Here is a 27,286-nt window from a genome sequence, read left to right as displayed (position 1 = left end):
CTTTTCTTGAAATTGTCCGGTAAATTTCTCGCCACACATCACATTTTGGGTCATGGGGTACTTAAAGGCACCTTTTGGCATTTTCCAGAAGAGGGATTATTCCACTTTCCAGATTGCCACTTTTCCATCTTCTTTTCCAGATCCACTTAGAACATATCGGTCTTCCGCCGAACATAAGGATTTCACCACGTCTGCATGCGCGACCAGTTCCTTCTCTACGATCTTCTTTTCAGCATCAATGATGTAGATTTTCCCTTTGGATTTACCCTGTGATATCCCTTTACTGCCGACCCACATCTAAAATAAACACAGAGGAGAGAGATTTTATTTAATGATTCAAAGATTTGGTGAACTCAATATATATTATAATATTATAATTAAGCGTAATCAATATACTTTATTTTAAACACATTAAATGAAATCAGACTATGCTTAGCTTAATATTTTTGGGGGGGCGTTCGGCGTTATTAATAATGAAGTTTGTACTAGTGCTGGAATGAGTTATTAAAGGGTTAAACTGACCGAGAGGGACACAGCGGCTCTCTTACCTGCTGTTTGACCTTCAGCATACAGGTGATCTCCGTACAGTCTTGAAGAAGGATCTTGACCGGGGCTCTGGACAAATCGGCCATGTCGAAAACAAAGACTTCGTTGCTCCCCTTACACGACGCCCAGAGCTGCTGCCTCTAAAGAAGACCGGAGAGGAGGTAATTAGTCGCATGTCGTGTAAACGGCGCGCCAGCCGCTGCCCGCCAGCCGCTGCCCGCCAGCCGCTTCCATACCGCGGAGAGTAACTGGATGCAGTGGAAAGCGGAGCCGATCTTTTGCAGGCTTTCGGTGATTTCTAACTTCTGTAACGGGTGGCCGGACTTGTTGGTCAAAAGAACAGAGTCTCTGGCGCCTGGAGAAAGTAATAATTATTAATGCCAGCGGAAGGACGCTTCATTTACCAAAATATATATAAATTACAAAAAAATACAAAAACAAACGGAACGTTTTTTTTTTTTTAATGTGTAAAAGATATAAACTACGTAGCTCCTCCCAACTCGTCTTATCTTAACCGACGCTTAACTAGTAGTGGGTAACCGGCCCACGCGGGGGCCATTCAGAGACACTCACAGTACACGAGGCAGTCGTCGTAGGCTTTCATGGACGTGACGGTTTGACACGGCAGCTGGAAGCGATGGTGAATCTTAAGGGTGTTTATATCCCAGGCAAGGACGCTGCCGTCCGCACTGCAGGAGTAGGAGATCCTTAAAAACAAAGCAACGCTCAGGATCAGCACAAACAAAACATGTTTTTATTACTGGTATCAGATTAAAATAGGTTTTAAAAAATACTGCACTTTTTGTAGTTTTGCCCCATAATATAATGGTTTCAGGCAGCTGTATGATTCTTGTTCTGCTATCTGATCCCCGATCTACTAAACACCCCGACTCCTTATCATACTGCCTGCGGGAAACAATAGAATGGCTCGGTCTTAATCACCCAGTCGGACTCTATGACTAATGGAAGCCTATGGAGGAGCGGAGTTCATTAGCATCGCCATAAAGCATCAGCTCAGTGTGGTGTTTGAGCCGGGAAAGTCACCCAAAATATCACATGACTGACAGCAACGGCGGCTCCAGGACTGCAGATAAAGGGGGTTTATTGGAACAAAAAAAGGAGATAAAACCAGATTTTGTCACTGCTGACCGGTATTATATGTTCCAAGGGAATTCTGCGTTATTTGGGGAGCTGTCAGCTTGCATGCGCAGTACAGATATGGATAACGTCGGATGCCTCTGATTTCCGGTTACGTTTGTCATTTACACCCAGCCCCTGGTACCTCCTCGGACCGGCGGCAGCGTCCACCACGATGTCCACGACTTCGGTGCGATGGTCAGTCAGCTGCTTGTTGCAGGACATGCTGTGCGTGTTTATGATGTAGATGGTAGAGTTGCTGGATCCAATCCACACCTGGTTTTGCTCCACTCCCACCATGCACCTCTTCAAGAGAGAGAAGCGGGAGCGTTACACAATGACCCTCAATCAACCGGAGCGCTGCTTTTAACCCTTTCTGCCAGAACACCCTCCAAGAGCTTCAGCCCCCAACTAAGCCCGCCTGGTGGCCCCGGGTTTAAAATATTTCGCTAATCATGTAACACGCTAAACACAGCTTTATTCAGAAAATAAATACAATATTTAACTTAAAAATAGAACATTAAACAAAAAATTTTAAAAAGCTAAGAAGGTAATTGTAAGAAAATCCACCCAAAAAGGTGCTGAAACGTTTCTCCGCTCCGCTCACCAGGTTGGCGCTCCCCACTTTAAAGCAGTGATGCAGAATGGACCAGGTGGAGGCGTTAAACACGACCACCTTCCCCTCGCACAGGCCGCACCACAGTTTGGGGGAGTCATCGCCCTCCGCCGAATCCAGCTGCCCTGAAAGATACAAGCGGAGATTTCCCCCTTTAAACACAAGCGCACAGTTTTCTAAAAGTTTCCAGGGGAAAAAAAAAAATACATATTTTTTATAGTCATGAATTATTAAATATATATATAAATGGAAACACAAGAAATTCAGAAATTCAGTTTTTCTCCGTTAAAAAATAAAAATAAGAAATAATTTCAAATCGTATATAATATGTTCTAATTGGAGCCCGAGGTCAGTGCTTTGCTGAAAAAACAGAGAAAAATGGGAAAAAAAATGTCAATCGTGTCCTTTAAAACCACATCTCTATTTCCTTTTATTCGGCGGCTGCACTCCCCGGCCGGAAGGCTTGTGATTGGGCCCGGGTAACCGAGCCCGGTGATTGGAACAATTTGTTGGTTGCTATAGGGATATGGGGATACTTTACACCGGATCACAGGAATGACGGAGCTGCCCATACAGACCGCTGTTTATTGAACGCTTGCCTGAAACATCCGGCACTGATCAGGTTAATTGACCCATTCATTACCTGGCGTGTACAAAAGCACATCCACGGACTGAGCCACCGTCTCCCCCGACGACGGGTTGATCCGGTGCTTCAAGGTTTCTGCAGTTGTTTTTGGAACCATCATGGGCACTGCCGAGAAAAACACAGATGATATATTTTTAATTTAATCATATTAGATGTTTTTTTTTTCTTACTTTATGGGGAAGGGGGTAAGTGAAACTGCCTCCCAGCAGAGGTGGTACAGGCTAAAACAGTGAGGAAGGAAATGTAATCCCTTCAGGACCAAGGGTTTTTAGTATCCTAAATACCGGTTTTATAGCCATTTTCACCATACGTTGGATTCCCCGTTTCCGTGTTAAGATTTACCCACGCAAATTAGACACCCTTTATCTTCAGGACATATATGGCCTTCTTTTGAAGCCATAGAAACATCAAAAAAAATTGTTAGTATTAAAATTTATTAGCGATAATATAAAAAAAAAACGATATACTAAATTATAAAAAAAAAAATAATACTTTTTTTTGCAATTTTGGTAGGCGCCGCTGCTGAACAATGACCTAACCGATCAACCTAGCGTCAACCTAGGTGTTTGTTTTATAATTTTTTTTTTGCTTGTAGCAGTAGAGCAAATGGTTTTTATTTTATTACAATCTAAAAAAAAATAAAACTAAAAATGATACATCTCATGGGTGCCTGATCGCCCGTGGAGCAGTCTCTGGGAGTACCGGCACTTCTTAAGGGACAGCTTGCCTCATCTTATGGATGTGCCAGTATGTCCGTAGGGTAGCAAACGGGTTAAACAATTTCCCCTGCGCTGATCACACTGATCGGCAAACACGGCTTCTTCCCCCTGCCGGGTTTCTCCTCTCCTCCAAAGACCTTCTGGTGGAAGGGAAAGCCGGATCAGGTGATCGGACATTCTGGGTATAACGGTGTACAGGCGCTCACACCCAAGCTCCATTACACACAATCTGTCGGGAGGAAGCAAGCTGGCTGGCTTCTGCCGACAGCCGGAAGTCTGGGCCGTCATTAGACAGCCTGATTTTACATGAAGCAGCAAAACAAGCTGGATATACCAGTAAGATGCCCCTGCGTGTACCACTACATCCAAAGGGTATCAAATGGGTTAAAAAAAAGTTGTCCATAGGGAGTTTTCACGCTGTACAACGCTGCAGAATAGGATGGCGCTATATAAAACAATGAATAATAATAATAATAATAATAACATGAAATACCTTCATTCCTCATCCTGTCAAAGTGGGAAAGTTTGGAAGCGGCGTAAATCGCTTTGGACGTTTGCAGAGAGGCAACGACAGCGTCCATCAGAAGGACGTTGGTCAGAGCTTCTTGGATGTACTGAGGATCCTGCACAAGAGCCGCAAAGTTTTGTTTTATTATTATTTTTGTACACGAGTCATTATTGTGATGTTTGTCTATGGTATGTGATTAATATTAAAGAAAATTTATTATATATATATATATTTAAAAAGAACAGCTGTAAAAATGGACATTTTAATGTTTTATGGAATCAAACTGCCATTACTTCAAAATGATCCCAAATTCATGTGAAAAAAAACCACAAAAACAAAACACAACTTCACCAAATCTATAAACATGAAATATTGTCTAAAAACGTAGTTTGTCTTGTCTTTACATTACATTACATTTTTGGACGGCAGATTATGCCCTTGTTGAGTAATTTATTACCCCACCGGCATTGTGGGGGGTTTTTTTGTTACGTTTTTATTATTTTGACCTTGTGATCGTCGGCCATCTTCCTTCCAGCCCACATCTCCTTGATCATCAAATTCCACAGATCGCACTCGGACTTCAGGTTAGCCTCGAAGAGCTCCTTTTTTGAGGAGTCTTTTATCCGAAGGGTTGGAATCCGTAACACAAGGAAAGTGACGGTGGTGCTTTTCACCTCCTAAGAAAAATAATATATATTACTAATAATAATAATAATAATAATAATAATAATAATAATTTACAAGTGCAGCCCAAATCCCAAACCTTGGAAACAACGCCTTCATCTTTGTAACTTTAACCTCCTAGCAACCAATGACGTAGCAGGTATGTCATGAAAAGATCTCCCTAGAGGATGAATGACAGCCAATCACATGCCCTGATGCAGTTAAATGGCAAAGGCTTTGTCCCTGTTCTCCGTCTCTCTCCTTTTAACTTTATCTGCAGCCCTGGAGCCGCCGTTGCTGTCAGTCATGTGATATTTTGGGTGACTTTCCCAGCTCAAACTCCACACTGAGCTGATGCTTTACGGCAATGCTAATGAAGTCTGCTCCTCCATAGACTTTAATTAGTCACAGTGTCCGACTGGGTGACTAAGACTGAGTCATTCTATTGTTCCCCACAGGCAGTATGATAAGGAGTCGGGGGGTTTAGTAGATCGGGGATCAGATAACAGAGCGAGAATCATACAAACGGCTGATATGTAGCTGCCTGAAAACATTTTATTATGTGGCAAAAACTAGTAGAATATTTTAATGTAACGTAATGAGTGGGACTGCCCCTTTAAGCGCCATCTACCTCTATATTCCTGAACGTGGCTATCTCGGTGAAGCCGGGTCTGCCCTCAGACAAGAGGAAGAGGCGTTTCTGAGTCATCGCTATCTTTCCTACGCCGTAAGTCGTCTTGACGGAGCTTGACAGCTTGTAGACGAACTCGTTCTTATCCAAACATTCAGTGATGACAGAAGGAAGGTCGACTGCTTCGGCTTCGGCCTCCGTTTCTTTCCAGTAGGTGTAGAAATGCTTGAAGATATCGGGGTCCACTTGCTTCTGGTGACCTTGAGGGAGGAAACACAGTAAGCGAGCGATGGTTAGAATGCTGAATTATCAAGAGCGGATGCATGGTCTCCTACACAGGAAGGTTATCTGAACACGCAGAACACGTAGAAGACCTCTGGACGTTTTTTTATCAATGATGGAAGCGGAAGAACCGGTTCTACTGCAGTACAAGCCGGGCCAGGGGAGAGAGCCTGAGCGTGGGCTCCATGACCCTCGTACGAGTCAAGGTCGGCTCCAAGCTGTCATTTATAACGGTTTAAGAAAAACTTCATGAAGACAGGTTAAATGGGAATTTCCGCAAGGAACATTTAAGAACGTCTGTCAGAAACGCTTCTCTTTATCCGTGAATCTGTCTGGAATATTCAGCAAATATACTTTTGCAAAAGGGGCGGACCCAAGGGGCACAGCCTCACCCCCGTTCCTCCAACCAGAGGAGGGCAAGGAAAGAAGAACAGGAAGAGGCGAAAGAACAGGAAGAGGCGAAAGAACAGGAAGAGGCGAAAGAACAAGAAGAGGCGAAAGAACAAGAAGAGGCGAAAGAACAAGAAGAGGCGAAAGAACAAGAAGAGGCGAAAGAACAAGAAGAGGCGAAAGAACAGGAAGAGGCGAAAGAACAGGAAGAGGCGAAAGAACAGGAAGAGGCGAAAGAACAGGAAGAGGCGAAAGAACAGGAAGAGGCGAAAGAACAGGAAGAGGCGAAAGAACAGGAAGAGGCGAAAGAACAGGAAGAGGCGAAAGAACAGGAAGAGGCGAAAGAACAAGAAGAGGCGAAAGAACAAGAAGAGGCGAAAGAACAAGAAGAGGCGAAAGAACAAGAAGAGGCGAAAGAACAAGAAGAATGTAGCCGCTTCCATCACGGAAACAAGGTGCGGAACGTGAAGGTATCGGAACTCCATTGGCTAAAACGTACCCACTGTCAGCGCCTCGAACAGCCGCCGTATCGTATCCGTATCCTTCACGATTCCAGATTCCTGGACCCGCCGGATGAAGTCGTTCATCTGCATGTGAGTCTTCGGCAACTCAAACTTCTTGACGCGGTCGTCGGCTCTAATCGCCTCCCTCTCCTTCTCCAAGACCTGGCTTATCAACCTCTTGAGCTCCGGCTTACGTTCCGCCTGCTGCCGTTCCGAAGGTGGCAGAGAGAGGACCACCTTCCTGACCAGATCGGCGGGGAAAATGCGTATGTCGGTTTTGTACAAGTTCTGGAAGTCCGAAAGCGCGTTGAGGAGCCTGCTTTGCGTCAGGTTAATGAGGCCTCGGAGGTAGTGATAGCGGGCGAGGAGGGCAGAGTTTTGGGGAGGGAGACAGTTGATCTCTTTGCTGAGATAGTTGTTGAAGTCGGAGTAGTAGGCCTGGACACTTCGGCTCACGAGAGGAAAGCTAATTTCCGGAAGCTTGAAAGAGTAAACAGTTTTCTCCGGGGCTTTTATTCCTGAAACAGAAAACGGACCCTCGGTTATCAGACCGTTATTAACTGTGATTCTAAAATATAGAAACATAGATCGGCCCCGTTTCTGCTGCTGTAAAGACTCAGACCTTAATCAGCCGTTGGTCTCGTCTTAGATTCAGAAGCTGTATGTCTACCCCATGCATGTTTAATACCCTCACTGTATTAGCTCTTACCACTTCTGCTGGGAGACTGTTTCACTTATCTACCACTCTCTCAGTAAAGTAAAGTCACCTTACATTCCATCTAATCCTCTGACCCTCTAGTTTTAGATTATGACCTCAGAGTGTGTCTCAAAATAGCAGGTAGCCTTAAGCTTTCACCTACTGAACACTGGGTGGCGCTAGAGACACACGAGGCACCGTCCAGAACAAGAGAATAAATGCAAAGAGGAATAAACAGAACGTCAATACTTCTTGGGGCCAAGATGTTATCCCCCCCCCCGTGGGGACCGCAGCAGCACTCTCTTCGCTGAAGCCTGCACTCTACTCTTTAGGACATCTCTGCTGATCAGCTCTGGACCTGATCGATGGTTCTTTAAAGCAACGGAATGTATTACGTTTTACAATTAGGAGTAGGGGGTACCGAAGGGGGAGGGGTATTATATATTATATACACACACACACATTTAAATAATGATAAAGAGCCATTGGAACACAGGAGTGATGGGAGTGATAAAGAGCCATTGGAACACAGGAGTGATGGGAGTGATAAAGGGCCATTGGAACACAGGAGTGATGGGAGTGATAAAGGGCCATTGGAACACAGGAGTGATGGGAGTGATAAAGGCCACTGGAACACAGGAGTGATGGGAGTGATAAAGGGCCATTGGAACACAGGAGTGATAAAGGGCCAAAGTTTTGAACTGTAATGTGCGTGAGATGCAGACAAATTCTATTCTTGAATAAACAAATCTCTAAACCAAATGTTTGATCAGAACTTTTTTCTAGGGATGCAAAAAGCTGGCCTGGGGATATAAAAGATATTTTTAATGCTTTAAATGTTAATTTTATATGATTACAGACAGGAAGTTACAGGATACACTATACTTAGCGAAATGAAAAACAAACATAGAAACCTACAATTTGCCGACAGATCGGCCCCATCCGGCCCCCGTTTCTCCTGCTTTAAAGACTCAAACCTTAATCAGTCATTGGTCTCGTCTTAGATTCAGGAGCCATATGCCTATTCCATGCATGTTTAATACCCTCACTGTATTACCCTCTACCACCTCTGCTGGGAGGGTGTCCACTTATAGACCACCCTCTCAGTAAACTAAAACTTTCTTACATTACATCCTATGAATGGAAAACAGAAGGAAACATCAAAACTAAACTCTTTATCCAAGATATAAACAGAACTTAAAATTACATTCTATATGACCAATTTTCAATAAAATACTGTGAATAAAAATGAAATTAATTAAAAGGAAAAAAATATGTTTTAATTAACCATTTAGCCTTAAGGTGGTTTCAGGACTCGATTCGGGGGACAAACCGTAACCAGGGTTAGAACTAAGAGAAATAATATTGGGGATCCTCGGGTCACCGAAAGGAACGGGGACGATTGAAAGGCGGGAGGTGAAAGGTCATGAAAAGGGGAGTATTTGGTGTTTGGACGCCGTCCTCACCGTGGTCGGCGCTGGGTTTTCGGAGGGAGAAGTGGCGCGTGGGCAGGCTGTCCTCGGCGGTCTCCAGCAGATTCGGCATACTGATCACCAGCTTCTTACTGAACATGTGCTCGGGGCGGAAGCGCTTCGCCTTCTCCGGGGCGCGACTCCTTGGGTTATCGGGACACAGCGTCATCCCCCTTACGTTAGAGCACCTGGGGGGGACACGATATCAAAAGGAGAAGGAAAGGAGCGCGCAGGGATATCTCGTCACTGATTGGCCACGGAGACAAAATACCTTATATACAAAACTTACTGTCAGTATATGGCCATCAACCACTGTATGGGGTCTGCACTAACCCAGGTGTTTGATGTAACGTAAGAAAGTGTTACTTTACTGAGAGGGTGGTGGATAAGTGGAACAGCCTCCCAGCAGAAGTGGTAGAGGGTAATACAGTAAGGGGATTAAACATGCATGGGATAGACATACGGCTCCTGAATCTAAGACGAGACCAATGACAGACGACTAGACGGGACAAATGGGCAAAAATCTGTTTCTAAGACATCTACCTGACCGGCACTATGAAGGGCGGCCCCCAGCCGGCCCCGTACAATGTATGTCTTTAAAACGATTACCCGTTGACTTCGGAAGAGGTTCTGAGCTCCACGTGCGTGAAGGCGTCCATCCTTTTGTTGAGCCGAGCCTTTAGGAACGAGTGGAACGTATAGGTGTCCAAAACCTACGGCAAAGAAGGGTTTTTCTTGCAGTTACCATGGCAAACATTACCGCAGAATAAAAAGAACCGATTCTTTGCCTTTTCCAGAGAAATTGGTGGGTTTTGGTAAATATTCAGGCGCATGGAGATAATCACAGATCTACCTTGGCCCAGACGTACCTTCTTATAGAAGGGATAGTCGCCCCGCGCCCTCGTCTTCAGGAACTCTTCGCTGTTGAATACTCGGTGCTCGTAGTTCAGGTGGCCTTTAACATCTCTGCGGGACGGGGAGTAAACGGTTAAGCTTCAGGCGCGGAGCGAACGCGTCTCTGTCCCGGGTACTTTTATAACGAATGCATTTCCCTTCTTCCCACCAAATAAGTGAAGAAATAAAAACGTTCCGTGGAGGAGATCCGATCCCATGCAGGGCAGACGCGTCTTACAGAACTCACATCCAGACGGACGGAACGGAAGCAGCGGTTTTATTAAACTCATCCCAGCACTTTTTATTACTCAGTTTCCATAATGTAATGTTTTCAGGCAGCTGCATATCAGCCGTTTGTATGATTCTCGCTCTGTTATCTGACCCCCGATCTACTAAACCCCCCGACTCCTTATCATACTGCCTGTGGGGAACAATAGAATGGCTCCGTCTTAATCACCCAGTCGGACACTCTGACTAATGAAAGTCTATGGAGGAACGGACTTCATTAGTATCGCCAAAAAGCATCAGCTCAGTGTGGGGTTTGAACCGGGAAAGTCACCCAAAATATCACATGACTGACAGCAACGGCGGCTCCAGATTTGCAGATAAAGGGATTTTATTGGGGCAAAATGAGATAAAATCAGGTTTTCATCAACAACGACCAACATAACTGTATACAGCACTGGGGGGGGGCGTTATATTACTGTATACAGCGCTGGGGGCGTTATATTACTGTATACAGCGCTGGGGGCGTTATATTACTGTATACAGCGCTGCGGGCGTTATATTACTGTATACAGCGCTGGGGGCGTTATATTACTGTATACAGCGCTGGGGGCGTTATATTACTGTATACAGCGCTGGGGGTTATATTACTGTATACAGCGCTGGGGGGGTTATATTACTGTATACAGCGCTGGGGGGTTATATTACTGTATACAGCGATGGGGGGTTGTTCTGTGACTAAATCATCTGTTGCTTGTGAATCACTTGGTAAAAATAGCTCGGATTGCTCTTTATATTTTCCGTGGAAGTTGTGAATGTAAATCTATGGAAAGTAACGAACTCCTAGTGGAAAACATAAGGAAGGGAGCGAGGGTTCCGGACAGAAGCTGGAAACGGGTTATAAGAAGACAAGTATCGGGGCAGAAAAAGAACACCGTGAAGTAAAAATTCACTCCGGCCTTCATACGCCCTTTAATGTATACGATAGCCGAGTGCTGACGGGAATTCTTCCTTTTTTGGTGGGTTCGGCAGGAAGTAAGGGGGAGGGGCTTCACAGCTGCTCTTCCTGTTGCTGCATGTCCCATCCACTATTTTTTATGCCACACCCCTTATAAGCAGAACACACCAATGCTTATCATACCCCACCCAATTCAAGCCTATGCCCCGCCTGCACCATTTTTTTGGAGGAGGGGGTTTAAGCATCAGCCATCAGTCTTGCTCCGACAGGTTTTGGGGGTCTCGCTGCGTCCCTTTGTTACAGGTCTCGGTAGAAGTTAAGGTTAAGGATTTAACTACGCAGTACTAGTAGTTTCTGTTACAGAAGATTTTTTTAATGTTTTAAGATTAGAATGTTTTGGCTATTCTGTAAAAATGATCAACAGCTCGGCCTTGGTGATTTTCCTCTCCTGATTCTCTCCTGAGTTTTTTATGACGTTAGTACTCTTTTTGAGGTAGCGATACGCAGGTCTATTTACAAAATCTTATATATATGCAGACCTTTGTTTATACTCTGGGGCAGACCGAGAGACTGAAGCTAGACTTCATATCGAGACTGACTGGTATGTTTATTTTTATTTTTTATGCATATAAGCTTTTACAGGCATTCTATGTTATACTCTGTTTTAATTTTGGATTTCTGTAATTTTTATTATTTTTAATAAATAATGACTATTTTGAATTCTCAGTCCTTTTCTTATACTTGTGCTCACGATTTCATCTATTGAATGTGAGACCTATCCACATGTATAAAATTGAAATTTGGTAACTTATCACTTAGGGTGGAGAATAACCTCTTTTTAAGACATTACATGGGAGGAAAGGTGTAAACCTATCACAGCTTCTTACCTGAAGATGTCAACGAGAAGCTGCAGCGCCGCCTCCTGCAACTCGGAGTTCAGGTTCTGCTGCCAGAGCTTCCTGCGCATCCTCAGCTCAACGAGATCCACGGGGGAGCCGAGGTGACTTAACTCGAGGTCGTAGTGGAACCGGAGACCCTCAACCCTGTGACAGGAGAAAAAAAATAACTAATAGTAAAGTTCTGTATAACGCCTTATAAAAATCCTAAAATCCCACCATATAATCAGAGGATTCCCAATAATCAGTCGGGAAGTTTTATAACAAAAATGCTTCGGATACAAATCTATCTCACCCCTGAAATACCCCACACATCTTACACCTGGGGGGTTATATTACTATATACAGCGCTGGGGGGTTATCACTATATACAGCGCTGGGGGGGTTATCACTATATACAGCGCTGGGGGGTTATCACTATATACAGCGCTGGGGGGGTTATCACTATATACAGCGCTGGGGGGGTTATCACTATATACAGCGCTGGGGGGTTATCACTATATACAGCGCTGGGGGGGGCTATCACTATATACAGCGCTGGGGGGGGGATGAGTTACACATAATAACAGGAGGATCATAAGAAATTCACTGGTTTCTAGGAATATAAAAACCTTTTCTGCCAGGTGTTAGCAAAGCGTATAGACTACTCTTAGGCTCCACAAACCACCAGCAAACACAGTTACACGGCGCTTAGGCCAGGGCTTGACAAATCCCAGGAATAAGGCAGCCCCGGATCCTGGATATTTAAACCTGGCTGCTTTCTGTGTATTTGGATCGGTGCGGCTGATACATGATACGCAGTTTGCTCCCATATCTGTCTTTTTGGTGCTGAATTGAGAACATATATAATCTATAATATAATAAACGTATAATACAGGATGACGCCATGCCAGACCCGTCCATAACATCATGTTACCTGGATATAAAACTCTCTGCAGCGTTGACAGGGATATCTGGAACATCGGTCTCTTCTTCGCCGTTCAGGTAGGCGATGCTCCCGTTATCGATGTTAATTAACACTAAATCTTCTGCCTCCTTAAAAAGAAAAAAAAAAGTGCCGCGTGAGCGTCGCAGTACAACCGAAACTTGTCAAAACAACAAGAAGAACAGAAAAACCCCCGCGTTCAGAGGCTCGCAGACAACGTCCCCTCCAAGCTGGCGTCAGTGAAACCGAGACGGACCCCCCACGTGCCGGGTACCGGAGCCAAAACCTGACTGGAGACTACAGACCGGTGAGTCTGACACACGGATCAAACGTTATTGTGAACGATTTCTGATGACGACCTCCCAATATTAGTGAGTAACACTACTAAAGAGTTAAACACTACCTGCCTCCCGGCGAGACGAGGCGATCGTTCTGTGTGAACGTGGAGGTTATACCCCGGGGGCAAAGAGCAGAACCCCCCCCTGTTTTGTCCTGTACCCACAGATCGCCCAGCATATCACCCATCTGTCCCGCATTTACTCATGCGAGGTTATTAAATCGGAAGAGGGCGTCTCGTGACCTCCGGTAAGGCTGGTGAAAGCGGCTTTGCGGTGGTTTGGGTAACCGGGGAGAGGTGAATTCCAGGAACACAACCACTGCACGGAAACCAGAAACAGAATACGAAACCGACACTGGGGGCGCAATAAAGCATGACAGGCGACACGCAAAAGTGATTAACCCCCAAGTGGACGAGCCACAGACACGCGGAAGCACAAAAGCGTGAAGAGCGGTAAAGCAAGTAAATGACTACTTTACAAAAAAGGTAGTAGATACATGGAATAGCCTTATTTTAATTAAGTACGGCATGTTTTTTTTAATCTCTTTCCTTAACAGGGTTCTTGGGGGGGCCAGCAGGACGACTTACTGACCTTCTTCACTTCCTCGTAGTGATCCAGATGGCAGCCCATCAGAAAGGACGTGGGCGCCATGATGAAATCCAGCATCTGCCGTGATAAGATCGGGACGAACGTGTGCTGCCACTGCATGGGGTGCAAGTAAATCATAAAGCACTCGGCGACCAGCGTCAGCAGCGCCCAGTCCGACGAGAAGAACACGATCCTCTGCTCGGTGAGGATGCAGGACATGATCTAAACGAGAACACGGCAACGGAAAAACATTTAACGGAGCCCACCTAATGCGGATACGGGGGCCTCTCTAAAAACATACAACATACATCTACACAGCACCACGGTGCGGGGTCACTAACAAGTTTTATTACATTCAAATCACATGAAACGGATCAGAAATCCAGCACAGACGGGGTTAATGTTGTAAATGACTATTGTAACTGGAAACGGCTGATTTTTTATGGAATCTCTTCATAGGCGTACAGAAGCCCTTTATCACTCCCATCACTCCTGTGTTCCAATGGCCCTTTATCACTCCCATCACTCCTGTGTTCCAATAGCACGTTGTGTTCACTGATCCAAGTTTAAGTTTAAAAGGATAATTGATGGTTAGAAACCCTTTTGCGATTCTCTTACAGCCAGAATGTATCCATAAAAACAGCTCAGTGACCCCAAAAGTTTGAACTGTATTGAATATTTATTATTTATTCACTAAGGGAATAAAAAAAAAAAAAAGAAAAAAAAAATGCGACTTTTATTCCTTCGAAAAAGGTGGAATTTCCCACTTAAGTCGTATTGAAGTTGGGTTTCTCTTTGTCTCAGAACGGAATGAGGAAGAAGGATGCGGAGATCACAGTCCAGGTCTTATGCAAAGTTTAGAACATCTCTTCGTAAAATAAAAGGAAATTGTGAAATGTTAAGAAAAAACACCAACAAAAAATGCAAAAACCAGTATGTCACCCGCCGGTATGCGGAAAAACCACTCCGATTAAATTGGAATTTACCCGACAGAAGCCGCGTTCTGTGAGAACCTTCGAAACGCGACACGGGTCACAAGCGGCTGCCTTTACAACACGGCTCACTTTACCGTTTAGATATTTTCTATTGTTTCTGCACGCTATAAGACTTATTTCATTTAATCCTCCCCTAGCTGCCTCTACTGAAAGCAGGAAGCATACTTAAGTACACTTCCTGTTTAGGGAAAAATAAAAACAAATAGTTTTAGGGGTGGTTTGCGTCTTTTTCCTTTGATTTAGGAATATTTTCTAGGATTCCTAGGGTTATCTAGGCCAAGCAAGATGTTCGGATGTCACATTAAGCCTGAGCTCACCGTGCCACCCACGCTGAAAGCCGGCAATCTACCCATAACTCCTCACTACTAATCCACGAGCTGCAGTCACATTCACCCCTGAACCCTGTATCACGTAACGCACCGCGGTGGGAACAGTCACCTGTAACACTTCTTTGGGTGTGAAGCACAAAAACGGAAGGTGGAGATCCAGGTCGATGATCGGGCTGTCCGGATCTTCTCGCGAGGGGAAGACGACGTGGAGAGGTTTCATGCTGAACACCTGAAACAACAGGAACCCATCACAGTATTATCGCGTGCATCAGCAGAACATTCCCACGAGTGCGGGATATTATTACACGCACTTCACAAACACCATCTCACATCTTCTGTCTCATGAAACAAGTTTCCTGACACCCGCCTTTCTCAGAGACGTGTTACATGTTTGCACAACCTTTGTCTGATAAAGTAGACCTCCATAAAGATGGTCAGGCAGGGTGCTGGGGTGTATGGTTGGTGGCATGAATAGCAGGAAGACGGAGGAGGTTCTGACACTTGATCTCTGCTCAGACCTCACCTAGCGTATTTGGGGCACAGCCTCCCAGCAGAGGTGGTAGAGGGTAATACAGTGAGGGTATTAAACATGCATGGGCAACACGATTAAGGTTTGAGTCTCTTCCTCGGGAAATTGTCTAGATGGGCCGAACGGGGCTGATCTGCTGTCAAATTCTTTGTTTCTACGTTTGTAAAGAATCCAGTAACTGCACAAAGACTCGGTTTCATCCGAAATGAGCACTTAGCCCCCGTAATCCCATGAGTGTGTTCATGCTTCAGAACATGCAGAAGGGCATGCGTTCCCTTACCAGGTGCAGGGGTCCCGGAGGCGGATTCGGAATCAGAGCTAATTTGGCTGCAAACTCCTTAACGCGGCCATCGACGTCCGTATCTCGGCAGGACTTTAGTTGGACCAGTAAACTGAAATTTGGGTTTGAGGCAGACGATTATATTATATATATATATATATATATATATATATATATATATATATATATATATATATATATATATATATATATATATATATATATATATATTATTTAGTGAGAGAGTATAGGTCTCCAGATCTTACCAGGAAAGGCAATCCTTAAGTGCGTTGTAGTACGGGTACCTGGAGATAACGCACACAGCGAAGGGTACGAAGATGTCGACGGACTTCTGGGTGTTCCCGGAGGAAGAGTCCCAGTACGCCTGGCCATTGCATAAACCCAACGCATTCTACAGACAAACAGAACGGGGTCAGAGGGACGCAATGACTCTCTCCATCACAAATGGAGTATTTCTGCTGCCTCTTTCCCCACATTCCATCGGAACGGCTCTTTATACCCGACCCACATCTACGTTACCCATCCCTCTACAGAGCAGAGCCTTCAGGAATCCCACCAGGAAAGAATTTGGGGCGCTGCATGAACCTGAGGGTCTTTCTTCTGCTTCCCTTTGCTTCACGGGCGATGTCCTCACAGCCCTAACATGTTAATCCCACAACCTCTACATGTTAAAATACCCTCTTCAATGCCCCCTACAGAAGATCCGGTTCTTGAAGGCACCTCTCCGGTGTTGAACGTAGCGGGTGCCGCTATTGCAGGGTAAAGGAATCACCTGGACGGTTCTGTAGAACTGAGTGACCACTCCGTACGTTCTGTTCCCGTAAACATCAGTGAAGACCAGGAAGTGAAAGTGGTCGTCCTTAGGTTCCAACGTCACTTGGAGGCCTCCTAAACGATGAAGTCATTAACACGTTATAAGAAAGAACACGCTTGCTACACGCCTAATGCCAGTGTACACGCTTACTGCCAGTGTATACCCCGCTTAATGCCAGTGTATACCACGCTTACTGCCAGTGTACACCACGCTTACTGCCAGTGTACACACGATGGAAAGAAAGTCCAGCAGCGGCGGTCTTTACCTGGAAAGCAGAGCCCCGGCAAGCCGTTGAGGTCGACGTCCTTCGGCACGCTTATATCCTCGGCGGGCGTCTCTTTCTGGTCAGCGGCCCCGCTGGACGGGTTCTCCGGCTTATTTTTGTCTTTCTTCTTTCTGAAGGAGCGTCTCTTGGCGACCCTCTGAAAGTTATTCTGGGATGTGGCGGTTACCTGGGGTTCCTCTTTTAATACAAACGGAGGAACAAAAACAGAGAGTATCTCCGGCTCCAAGAACTGCGAGCTCTTTATTCCTTTTTGTGCTACCTGTGGGGGGGGGGATACAAAACATGACATCATTTCTCAACAATACGCAAGAAATCTCAAACGCCATCATTCCTCGCAGCGGGGGGGGGTAGAACGCGAGTTTATACTGGGGCGTAATGGGAATTCTTTACTGCAACTGGCCTGATGGAAGCCAATAAAACACTTTGTTACAGCAGAGATCCACAAACCCTCAAATTAACTCTTTGATCTCTAACATTGTCTTATTTGTAATTTTTGCCACTTAACTCTTTGAGTGCTGGAGGTTGGGCCTTTTTTTTTTTGCTTTAATCTTTCAGGCCAATTTCAGCTACCTGTAAATACTCATTTTGAGACAATCATCGCAATATAATAAATATATATATATTACGGTATATAATATAATATAATATCAATGAAAACCAATGAATATTTTTCCTGGAAAAAAAAAAATGGAAAAGGCAGGCAGGATAAAAGAAAGGAAAAAAGAAAAAAAAAAAAAGGAAAGGAAATATGTCAGCAAGAGAGGTGCAAATAAAGAGAGATACGGGCAAAAAAACGACAAAAGAATAGAACGGAAGGGAAAAAAGCAACAGAAGAGAGAAAAAAGAAGTGCTTGCTAAACGCAGGGGTAACGGAGCAAATTATTAATTAAGAAACAAGAAATAAGTTGAAAACGCACGTTTCGGCGAGGGCGACATTCTTCATACCATGACTGCGGCTGGGGGGGGGCAGTTCTAGTCCAGCCGTTATAGGGGAGAGGATTTTGATCACGTGTCACAGATCCCCGCGTGTTATTTCCCCCCGCATGCTGATCGTCTCATAGATTAAGCCGACAGCCCCCCCGACTCTATTTACTAAATAAAAAACTTGCTGCCATGGTAACCAGAAGACATATTGGTTACAGACAGATCAGCAGCGGAACCTCGGCGTCGGGGCGTAATTCCATGTAACGGAATTTTTTTATGTAAAAATGATTTTATCGATTTTCTTTATATTTTCTTTGGATGAAAAAAAAAAAGGAAGAGGGGAGGAATAAGAGACTAGCCACAGAAACATACGCAGTTCCAATTCCCCTTTTGTCGGACGCGGTCCACTAATTGGAAGAAGATCGTAAGAGAAGTTGGGGAAATTTCGGAGGGGAACCGAATTACCCTGGGGTGAAAAAAAATATTCTAAACAGGAGAGAGATAACGTAATGGGGAGGAATAATCATACAGATCCTACAAACAAATTAAGAGGACTGCTCTCACGGCTCTCTCATGCTGGGAAGGTAGCCGTTCCTTGGTATTCTTTTAAGGCCGGCCGTCCGAACCGATGCTTGAACATTTTTAAAAAATACATTAAAAAAGGGAAGCCGCGTTGATTTCTACACCGATGAGGTAATCAGCCGGACACGACAGGCGAAACGTACAGGTGAAACCTTTAGAATCTAATCAGAATTATTTCGGGAAGGGTTACGGTGCGACCGCGGCATTCAGATCCAAGGGGTTAAATTCAGCAGAGTCAGTGGAACGGCAGCTTTAAAGGCATTTATATCCTGCTCTGGCCGCGGCATAAATCACTCTGCGGGACTCCGCGAGGGCCACGCATTGTTCAGCGATGACTGGCAGGTCAGCAAAACCCCAACGCGAAGGTCAATCAGTAAAACCCTCCAAGCACAGATTCTGCTTTATCCGCGGGGGGGGGGGGGGGGATGGGCATTAAATGAACACAACTGCCCCCCCCCCGTTATCCTTCACTACACCCCCCCTCTTATTCCTCACCCCTGTTATAAAGGGATTTTAAATCTCTCCGATTTGGTTTATTACTCAGACTAGAGAAGACGGGCTGGATGCGAATAGCAAATCATTAAAACAATCTGATGATAATAATAATAATAATAATAAATAATAATAATAAATGTAACAACAACAAAATAATCCTTTAACTACCAAAAAAATAAAAGTCCTGTATTTTAAACATATAATATAAATATACACAGAAACACATAAAAGCAGGGGCGTACCTAGAGTATTTGGCACCCGGGGCGGATCCTGTAAGTGGCACCCCCTCCCAAATGTAAAGACATCTACAAAATTATGTTGGCAAGAATATTTATTGCACCAATTTGTAACCAATTTGTAAAATCTGAAAAAATAAATTAATAACTTATAAGTAAAATAAATACATTTAAATAACATTTACTGAACATATAATAGTGCTTTCTTTAATAACCCTCCAAAAAAAACAGCGTCCACATTGCCCACATAGAACCTGACCAGCACCCAAATTACACACACATAGGACATGCCATCTTTGCCCCCAAACAGCCCAGCATGAGTCAGCATTGTTCCCAAACAGCCGAGTGTACGCCATCTTTGTCCCATGAACACGCTACCTGTGCCATCTTTGTCCCATAAACACGCTACCTGTGCCATCTTTGTCCCATAAACACCCTGCTTATACCATCTTTGCCTTTTTGACAAATCAACTATACACCTATGATTAACACAAACACTTTTACAGTCACTCACTAATTCACTTTCGTTCACACAATCATTTATTCTTTCACACAAATTATTTACACATATTCATTGATGCATTCTCACAAATTCATTAATTCTCTCACTCATTCACACAATTCATCCACACATTAATCGATTCATTTTCGCTCTCTCATTCTGACTCTTTCTTTCAATATTCTTGCTACCCTCCTTTATCCCTATCTACCCCTTCTCACTCCCTTCTCCCTATCTACCCCCTATCCCCCCGTCTCACTCCCTTCTCCCTATCTACCCCCTCCTAACTATCTACCCTCTCCCCCCTTTGAAGTTCACTTACCTTTTAGGAGTCCTGCGGTGGGGGTGCAAGGCCCCTGCCTCCCAGCTCTGCCACTGTATGGAACAGTATAGAGTGATGGGAGTTATGATGTACTTTAGAGCATAATTATATAATAAAAAATACATTGGAAATGGTACAGCATAACACCCATCACTCTCACACATTTACCAATCCACACGTATACCAATCCAGATTCCACACATACCAATCCACAGATTCCACACATACCAATCCACATTTACTAATCCACACATACCAATCCACAGATTCCACACATACCAATCCACACATACCAGTCCCGATTCCACACATACCAATCCACAGATTCCACACATACCAATCCACATTTACCAATCCACAGATTTCACACATACCAATCCACACATACCAATCCACACATACCAGTCCAGATTCCACACATACCAATTCACAGATTCCACACATACCAATCCACATTTACCAATCCACACATACCAATTCACAGATTCCACACATACCAATCCACATTTACCAATCCATTTACCAATCCACAGATTCCACACATACCAATCCACAGATTCCACACATACCAATCCACATTTACCAATCCACACATACCAATCCACAGATTCCACACATACCAATCCACACTTACCAATCCACACTTACCAATCCACACATACCACACATACCAGTCCACAGATTCCACACATACCAATCCACATTTACCAATCCACAGATTCCACACATACCAATCCACATTTACCAATCCACACATACCAGTCCACAGATTCCACACATACCAATCCACAGATTCCACACATACCAATCCACAGATTCCACACATACCAATCCACACTTACCAATCCACACATACCAATCCAGATTCCACACATACCAATCCACACATACCAATCCACACATACCAATCCACTCTCACTGTCACTGAATGATTTCCTACCTTTCCTCTTTTCTTCTTGCAGCAGTCAGCTCCTTTTCTTCCTCTTCGCTCCTCTTCTTCTGTCTTCTTCCGGTTCAGAGGGCACGGACGGCGGTGGGCGCGGCTTCAGTGTTGCTTCAGCAGCAGTTGCCGCGCGGATCGCGAGGGAGCGGTATCGGAGGTCTTTAACAGACCTCCGGCTCCCTTGAGTGATTTTAAGCCGGTTCAAGGGAACCGGCTTAAAATCACTCAAGGGAGCCGGAGGTCTGTTAAAGACCTCCGATACCGCTCCCTTGCGAGCCTTTTCCTCCAGCGGCGGACATTACTGTCCGTCTCTGGAGGGGTGCCGGGTGCCGGCAAGTTGGCACCCCCCTGATGAGCGGCACCCGGTGCGGACCGCCCCCCTCGCCCCCCGCTAGGTACGCTACTGCATAAAAGGTTTAGGTATGAGCACCTATATATATTAAACCTGTATCAACTGCCAGGGGGAGGGGTATATTACTGTATACAGCGCTGGGGTTATATTACTGTATACAGCGCTGGGGTTATATTACTGTATACAGCGCTGGGGGGGTTATATTACTGTATACAGCGCTGGGGTTATATTACTGTATACAGCGCTGGGGGTTATATTACTGTATACAGCGCTGGGGGGTTATATTACTGTATACAGCGCTGGGGGTTATATTACTGTGTACAGCGCTGGGGGGTATATTACTGTATACAGCGCTGGGGGGTTATATTACTGTATACAGCGCTGGGGGTTATTACTGTATACAGCGCTGGGGTTATATTACTGTATACAGCGCTGGGGTTATATTACTGTATACAGCGCTGGGGGGGTTATATTACTGTATACAGCGCTGGGGTTATATTACTGTATACAGCGCTGGGGGTTATATTACTGTATACAGCGCTGGGGGGTTATATTACTGTATACAGCGCTGGGGGGTTATATTACTGTATACAGCGCTGGGGGTTATATTACTGTATACAGCACTGGGGGTTATATTACTGTATACAGTACTGGGGGGTTATATTACTGTATACAGCGCTGGGGGTTATATTACTGTATACAGTACTGGGGGGTTATATTACTGTATACAGCGCTGGGGGGTTATATTACTGTATACAGCACTGCGGGTTATATTACTGTATACAGTGCTGGGGGTTATATTACTGTATACAGTGCTGGGGGGTTATATTACTGTATACATCGCTGGGGGTTATATTACTGTATACAGCACTGGGGGGTTATATTACTGTATACAGCACTGGGGGGTTATATTACTGTATACAGCGCTGGGGGTTATATTACTGTATACAGCGCTGGGGGGTTATATTACTGTATACAGCGCTGGGGGGTTATATTACTGTATACAGCACTGGGGGGTTATATTACTGTATACAGCGCTGGGGGTTATATTACTGTATACAGCGCTGGGGGGTTATATTACTGTATACAGCGCTGGGGGGTTATATTACTGTATACAGCGCTGGGGGTTATATTACTGTATACAGCGCTGGGGGGTTATATTACTGTATACAGCGCTGGGGGTTATATTACTGTATACAGCGCTGGGGGTTATATTACTGTTTACAGTGCTGGTGGGTTATATTACTGTATACAGCGCTGGGGGTTATATTACTGTATACAGCGCTGGGGGTTATATTACTGTATACAGCGCTGGGGTTATATTACTGTAAACAGCGCTGGGGGTTATATTACTGTATACAGTGCTGGGGGGTTATATTACTGTATACAGCGCTGGGGGGTTATATTACTGTATACAGCACTGGGGGTTATATTACTGTATACAGCGCTGGGGGTTATATTACTGTATACAGCGCTGGGGGTTATATTACTGTATACAGCGCTGGGGGTTATATTACTGTATACAGCGCTGGGGGGTTATATTACTGTATACAGTACTGGGGGGTTATATTACTGTATACAGCGCTGGGGGGTTATATTACTGTATACAGCGCTGCGGGTTATATTACTTTATACAGCGCCAGAGGAGGGGTTTTATTACTCGGGGGGGGGGGTATTACTGTATAAGGCACTCCCCTTAAAGCTTTGGGGTCCGGCAGTTCTTCCTGGCAGCAGGGAACGGACTCTTTATTTCCGTGTCAGAGAGTCCATTGTCAGCTGGAATCTACAGTGAAGAACGTCACGCGAACGGAGATCCTTGAGACAGACGCTTGCTTGGCTGGCCCCGGATAATGCATATTTAAATGGGTTAGATTCGCCTCACGGTTTGATCTATACATCATGCAGGGCCAGCTTAGCCAGGGGTGTCCCTTTACAACGCAGAACGCTTTCCAGCTTTAATGAGTAAACGGAGGCAGGGGGTCCAAGGAGTTAGAGGATTCTGAGAGAGAGACCTCTGTGACGGCCTGTGGAGACGATCCCTAGTGCGCTCCCAGATTCCCTCCGCTGAGTGTGAGTGTAAGTGTAAGCGCGAGTGTGAGTGTAAGCGCCTACAGAATCTGTAGCGCTGTTACGGGGGGGGGGCGCAGTGAAAATATCCAACAAAGACAATTTAAAGTTGACAATAACATCAACACACGTTAAGAAGGAAGAAGAAGTGATCCCTGATCCTCAGAGCTTACAATCTATCCGGCGGCTGAACTCCCATAATTAAAGTTTCGTTATTTTTGTGACAGGTTCGGGTTAAAAAAAAACGTTTTTATTCACAATTTATCGGTTATTAATGTATTTCTTTCACAGCCGGATGTCGCCGGACACAAAGTTAAAAGAAGCGACGGGATTGGTGAATCCCTCTTCAGGCTGCCAACACTAAATAGAGTAACGGTCAGAGTGCTTGCGATCCAACGCCCTGCCGCCGGACCGCCTGACGCGCAGCGATAAAACCAAAAAAATACTGTATTTACCAACTCAGCCCTAATCTAACACCAGAGGGTCAGAGGCTGCGACGGAAGGAAGTCTTACTTCACCGAGGGGGTAGTAGATAAGGGTAGTAGATAAGTGGAACAGCCTCCCAGCAGACATGGTAGAGGCTGATACAGTGAGGCGACTCAAACACGGTTAGGTTTCCACGCCAAGCAGAAAACATCAGCAACATCCCAGACGGGACGTTTAAGGAATCCGTCTGACGCTGAATCAGAGAGTAAAGGAAAAAAACTGAATTTAACCCGAGACGCAGCCAGCAGGACGTTAACCCTTTCAGCACTGGATGAGGAGGATCCTGAAGACTAGAGCTCCGTCCAAACACAAGGAACGGCAAGGGCCAAAAACATAGATTCAGGAGCCGTACGTCTATCCCACGCATGTTTAATCCCCTCATTGTATTACCCTCTACCACTTCTGCTGGGAGGCTACTCCATTCATCTAGCACACTCACAGTAAAGGATTACAGCCTCTCGTTATAAACGTATACGACGGCCTGAGTGTCCCTTTAAATCACACCGTGGCAGAGTCAGAAGCACGTGCCCCAGGCGGGGCAGCAAACAACGGCTGCAGAAACATGCGCAGCATTCCAGGTAAGCAGGTTATTACCCGCCCCGTGGGTACCTTGTCGATTTCTCTGATCTTCTCCGGATTTGCCCCCACCACCACGCAGATCTCCAATAATCCAGAGGGCAGCTCCGAGTCTTCCATTACCACCACCTGAGACAAAAAAAAAAAGAGGGTGAGAGGAGGGGCGCGGGGCAGGAACGGGGCAAATACGGGCACGGCACGCGGGAAGGAATGCTGAAATAAACGGGCGGCAACTAGGGTGTGCAAAGAGGGTTGGTCGGGGCATTACAGCCAGTCGAGAGGGTATATAAAATAGAAAGGGGGCAAAATATTAACCTGTAGGAGGAGAGAAGACGTGGAGGGTGGTGACGGGACTCAATCAGGGGAATCGGGAGAGGCATGTTCATCCGATGCCCCTCTTTTCTAGGAGCTCGGATTGTTTGCTGGGTATGAGGGGATCGCAGGGTTCTACTGCCCTAAAAGCCCCGATAACGTGTATTGAAGCATCAGGAAGCGGGGGGTATAAATCAGATTGAGGTAAATGCACAATAATTGTATGAAATCATATTTCTATCTAAGATGTCACAAAATCTAGGGGAGATTCTACCCCCGGGGGGCATTTGGTCGGGATCAGCCCTGCCCCTTCATTGTCAGGTAAGTACATAGACTGGGGGGCAGGTAGGTGGCTATGGGACCAGGTGCAGCACAGGCAGGAGGCACAGAGGTGGGTAGTTGGGGGGCAGGTAGGTATCCAGGGGCAAAGAGGCAGGTAGTTGGCGGGCAGGTAGGTATCCAGGGGCAAAAGGCAACACACAGGTAGACGGAGATGGGCCGGCACGGATATCCACACGCAGAGGGAGATTCGGGGGTGGTTTCTAAGCTGAGAAGGAAATCACGTACCCGAAACAGAAGCCGGAATCTCCCCTCCGATAATCCACGCGTAATATCTCGCCAGAGATCGGAGAGTCCGATCCACCCGTGGCAACCAGACTCCGCTGCCAGGGGGCGGGGACAGCAGAGGGTACCACGCCCCCAGCAGGCCAACCAAATTACAGCTCAGCGAATAGTAACCACTCCTACTAAGAAAATAGACTGAGGGAAGCGGATTGGCGGCCATTTTGTTGGAGACCTAGCGTAAACCGCCAATTTAACCCTTTGTAAGGCTGGGAGTAAAGTGCCCAACTGCACGTTTGAAGATTATGATTTGGACGTAAAACAGGGAGGAAAAAATATTTTCACACTGTACGGCAACATCATATAGGGGACCCTCTCCTGTACCTTTATCGCTAAAACTGCCCATACAGTCATCCAGGCACATTCTACACTTTATCACCAGTGTAGTTTGGTCTCCGCCAACATGGCCGCCAATGCGCTTCCCTCAGTCTATTTTCTCAAGCTGACATTTGATGTTCGCATCTCAAGTGTTTTTAACTCTGCGATTTTACAAGGGGCGTGGCCACCTCCCCTGCGGGCCGTTTATGTTGATTGGTTGGGAGGCGGAGTCCTGGTGATAACAGAGATGGGCCTATTGGCTATGGCTGGTGCAGGCAGTCCCAAGAAATGGACCATAATTATAAAGTGCAACTCAGGTGCACAACCACTGTGTGTTAAAGCACCCAGTTGCTATGGCAATTGCTCATCTTTTAGAACCCTGCTCCAAAAATCCTCCTTGGAGCAGAGCCCGTCTCGCCTTATGTTTCTGTGAGTCCAAATTGTTATGTGTTTATTACTAATATTAATTAGGCGCCATTCCGCGGCGGAATATGATGGCGCTATATAAAACAATAATAAAATAATAACAACGAGTTGAGGACCCGGCCTGTGAGCTTGCAATCTAACCTTACGGCACTTCCTTGCAGGACTGGTGGGCTCCCGTTATGTGTATTAATCTCCTGGGAGCTTTCTTAATTGGCTGATCTGGCGACTCTTGAAATATAAACCCCTTAATAGCCCGTAAAGATTCTACGTAGAAACTCGACAAATGGCTTTAATATGGGTCTCCATGGAAACCTTGGCTTGTCATTATCTAAAGATACACTTAATTGAGTCACCTGCATTCAAGCAGGGATTTCAACCATAACATACTGGGAGCAAATACACTCCCCCTGGAACCGGAGGAGGAGAGCGTGTCGGCGTGACACATACCCCGGGAACCGGCGGGGGAGAGCATATCGACGTGACACATACCCCGAGAACCGGTCTTTCAGGTTCCAATCATGTGTGTGAAACCAAATCAGATGAGGTCACGAGATGTTTGTTTCCAGTAAGGACATGTCAGGCAATTGAAGGGTCCCCCCTGCAAATGCATGGGGGGGGACTGCAGAAACACCCCCCCCATGCACTTGCCTCTGCCCCTCTCTCCATTTGCCCCCGCTCATGTGACTCACCGCCAACCAGCTCCAGGGAGTTGGCTGCTTTACGTATAATAAAGGGGAGACCCAGATGCTCTCAAAAGCTTGCAATCCATTATACGTCAGCCGATAAACGATTGACTTTCTCTCTATGGCTGACGCCAATCGGTGGCAGAAAAACTGGAGCCTGGATGGGACACTGCGCTGCAGCTTCTCCTTAAGGAGGGGAGTTTTTTTTTTTTTTTTAATTTGTCAATTTTGTCACTAACATAAGAGGGGAATTTAGATTGTTGTAACAGGTTGAAGAATTCGCAGTCTTATCCTTTTTTCATTAGTGAGGCTGCAGGGGGTCCTGGGATGTCCCTTTAATTTACAGGTAAAATGACCCCCCCCCCCAAAAAAAAGAACCAGATAGTGAACGTTACTGGAATAAATAAACCAGAAAGAGATTACAAGTCGCCCGTCCGCTTAGTGAGTCGCTTTGGGTATTTAAAGCTCTTTATATCCTGATAATTGTTGAAAATGAGTCGTTTACGACCCGCCGGACACACAGATGGCAATCTGCGTCACCTTTTACTGGATTTCT

At 45.5% G+C, this 27,286-nt stretch overlaps 1 protein-coding gene across 1 annotated transcript; it reads right to left on the bottom strand.

The window, feature by feature from the left end:
* Positions 1 to 96: 96 nt before the first annotated feature.
* Positions 97 to 25,342, bottom strand: DENND3 (DENN domain containing 3). The gene is made up of 24 exons (XM_053466160.1): positions 25,250 to 25,342; positions 24,404 to 24,499; positions 16,868 to 17,147; positions 16,561 to 16,676; positions 16,034 to 16,179; positions 15,768 to 15,879; positions 15,068 to 15,187; positions 13,638 to 13,856; positions 12,700 to 12,818; positions 11,775 to 11,930; positions 9,680 to 9,776; positions 9,420 to 9,523; positions 8,805 to 8,998; positions 6,638 to 7,159; positions 5,467 to 5,726; positions 4,679 to 4,849; positions 4,158 to 4,287; positions 2,943 to 3,050; positions 2,291 to 2,424; positions 1,829 to 1,989; positions 1,120 to 1,253; positions 783 to 901; positions 549 to 686; positions 97 to 297 (listed from the first exon to the last, which is right to left on the bottom strand). Exons 2-24 carry the CDS (start codon positions 24,488 to 24,490, stop codon positions 97 to 99), a joined length of 3,828 nt encoding a protein of 1,275 aa, XP_053322135.1. The 5' UTR covers positions 24,491 to 24,499; positions 25,250 to 25,342.
* Between the last annotated feature and the right edge of the window lie 1,944 nt (positions 25,343 to 27,286).

This window comes from Spea bombifrons, chromosome 5, assembly GCF_027358695.1.
Source record: "Spea bombifrons isolate aSpeBom1 chromosome 5, aSpeBom1.2.pri, whole genome shotgun sequence".
NCBI classification, from domain to species: domain Eukaryota; kingdom Metazoa; phylum Chordata; class Amphibia; order Anura; family Pelobatidae; genus Spea; species Spea bombifrons.
This window is presented reverse-complemented; position numbering and strand designations above follow the sequence as displayed.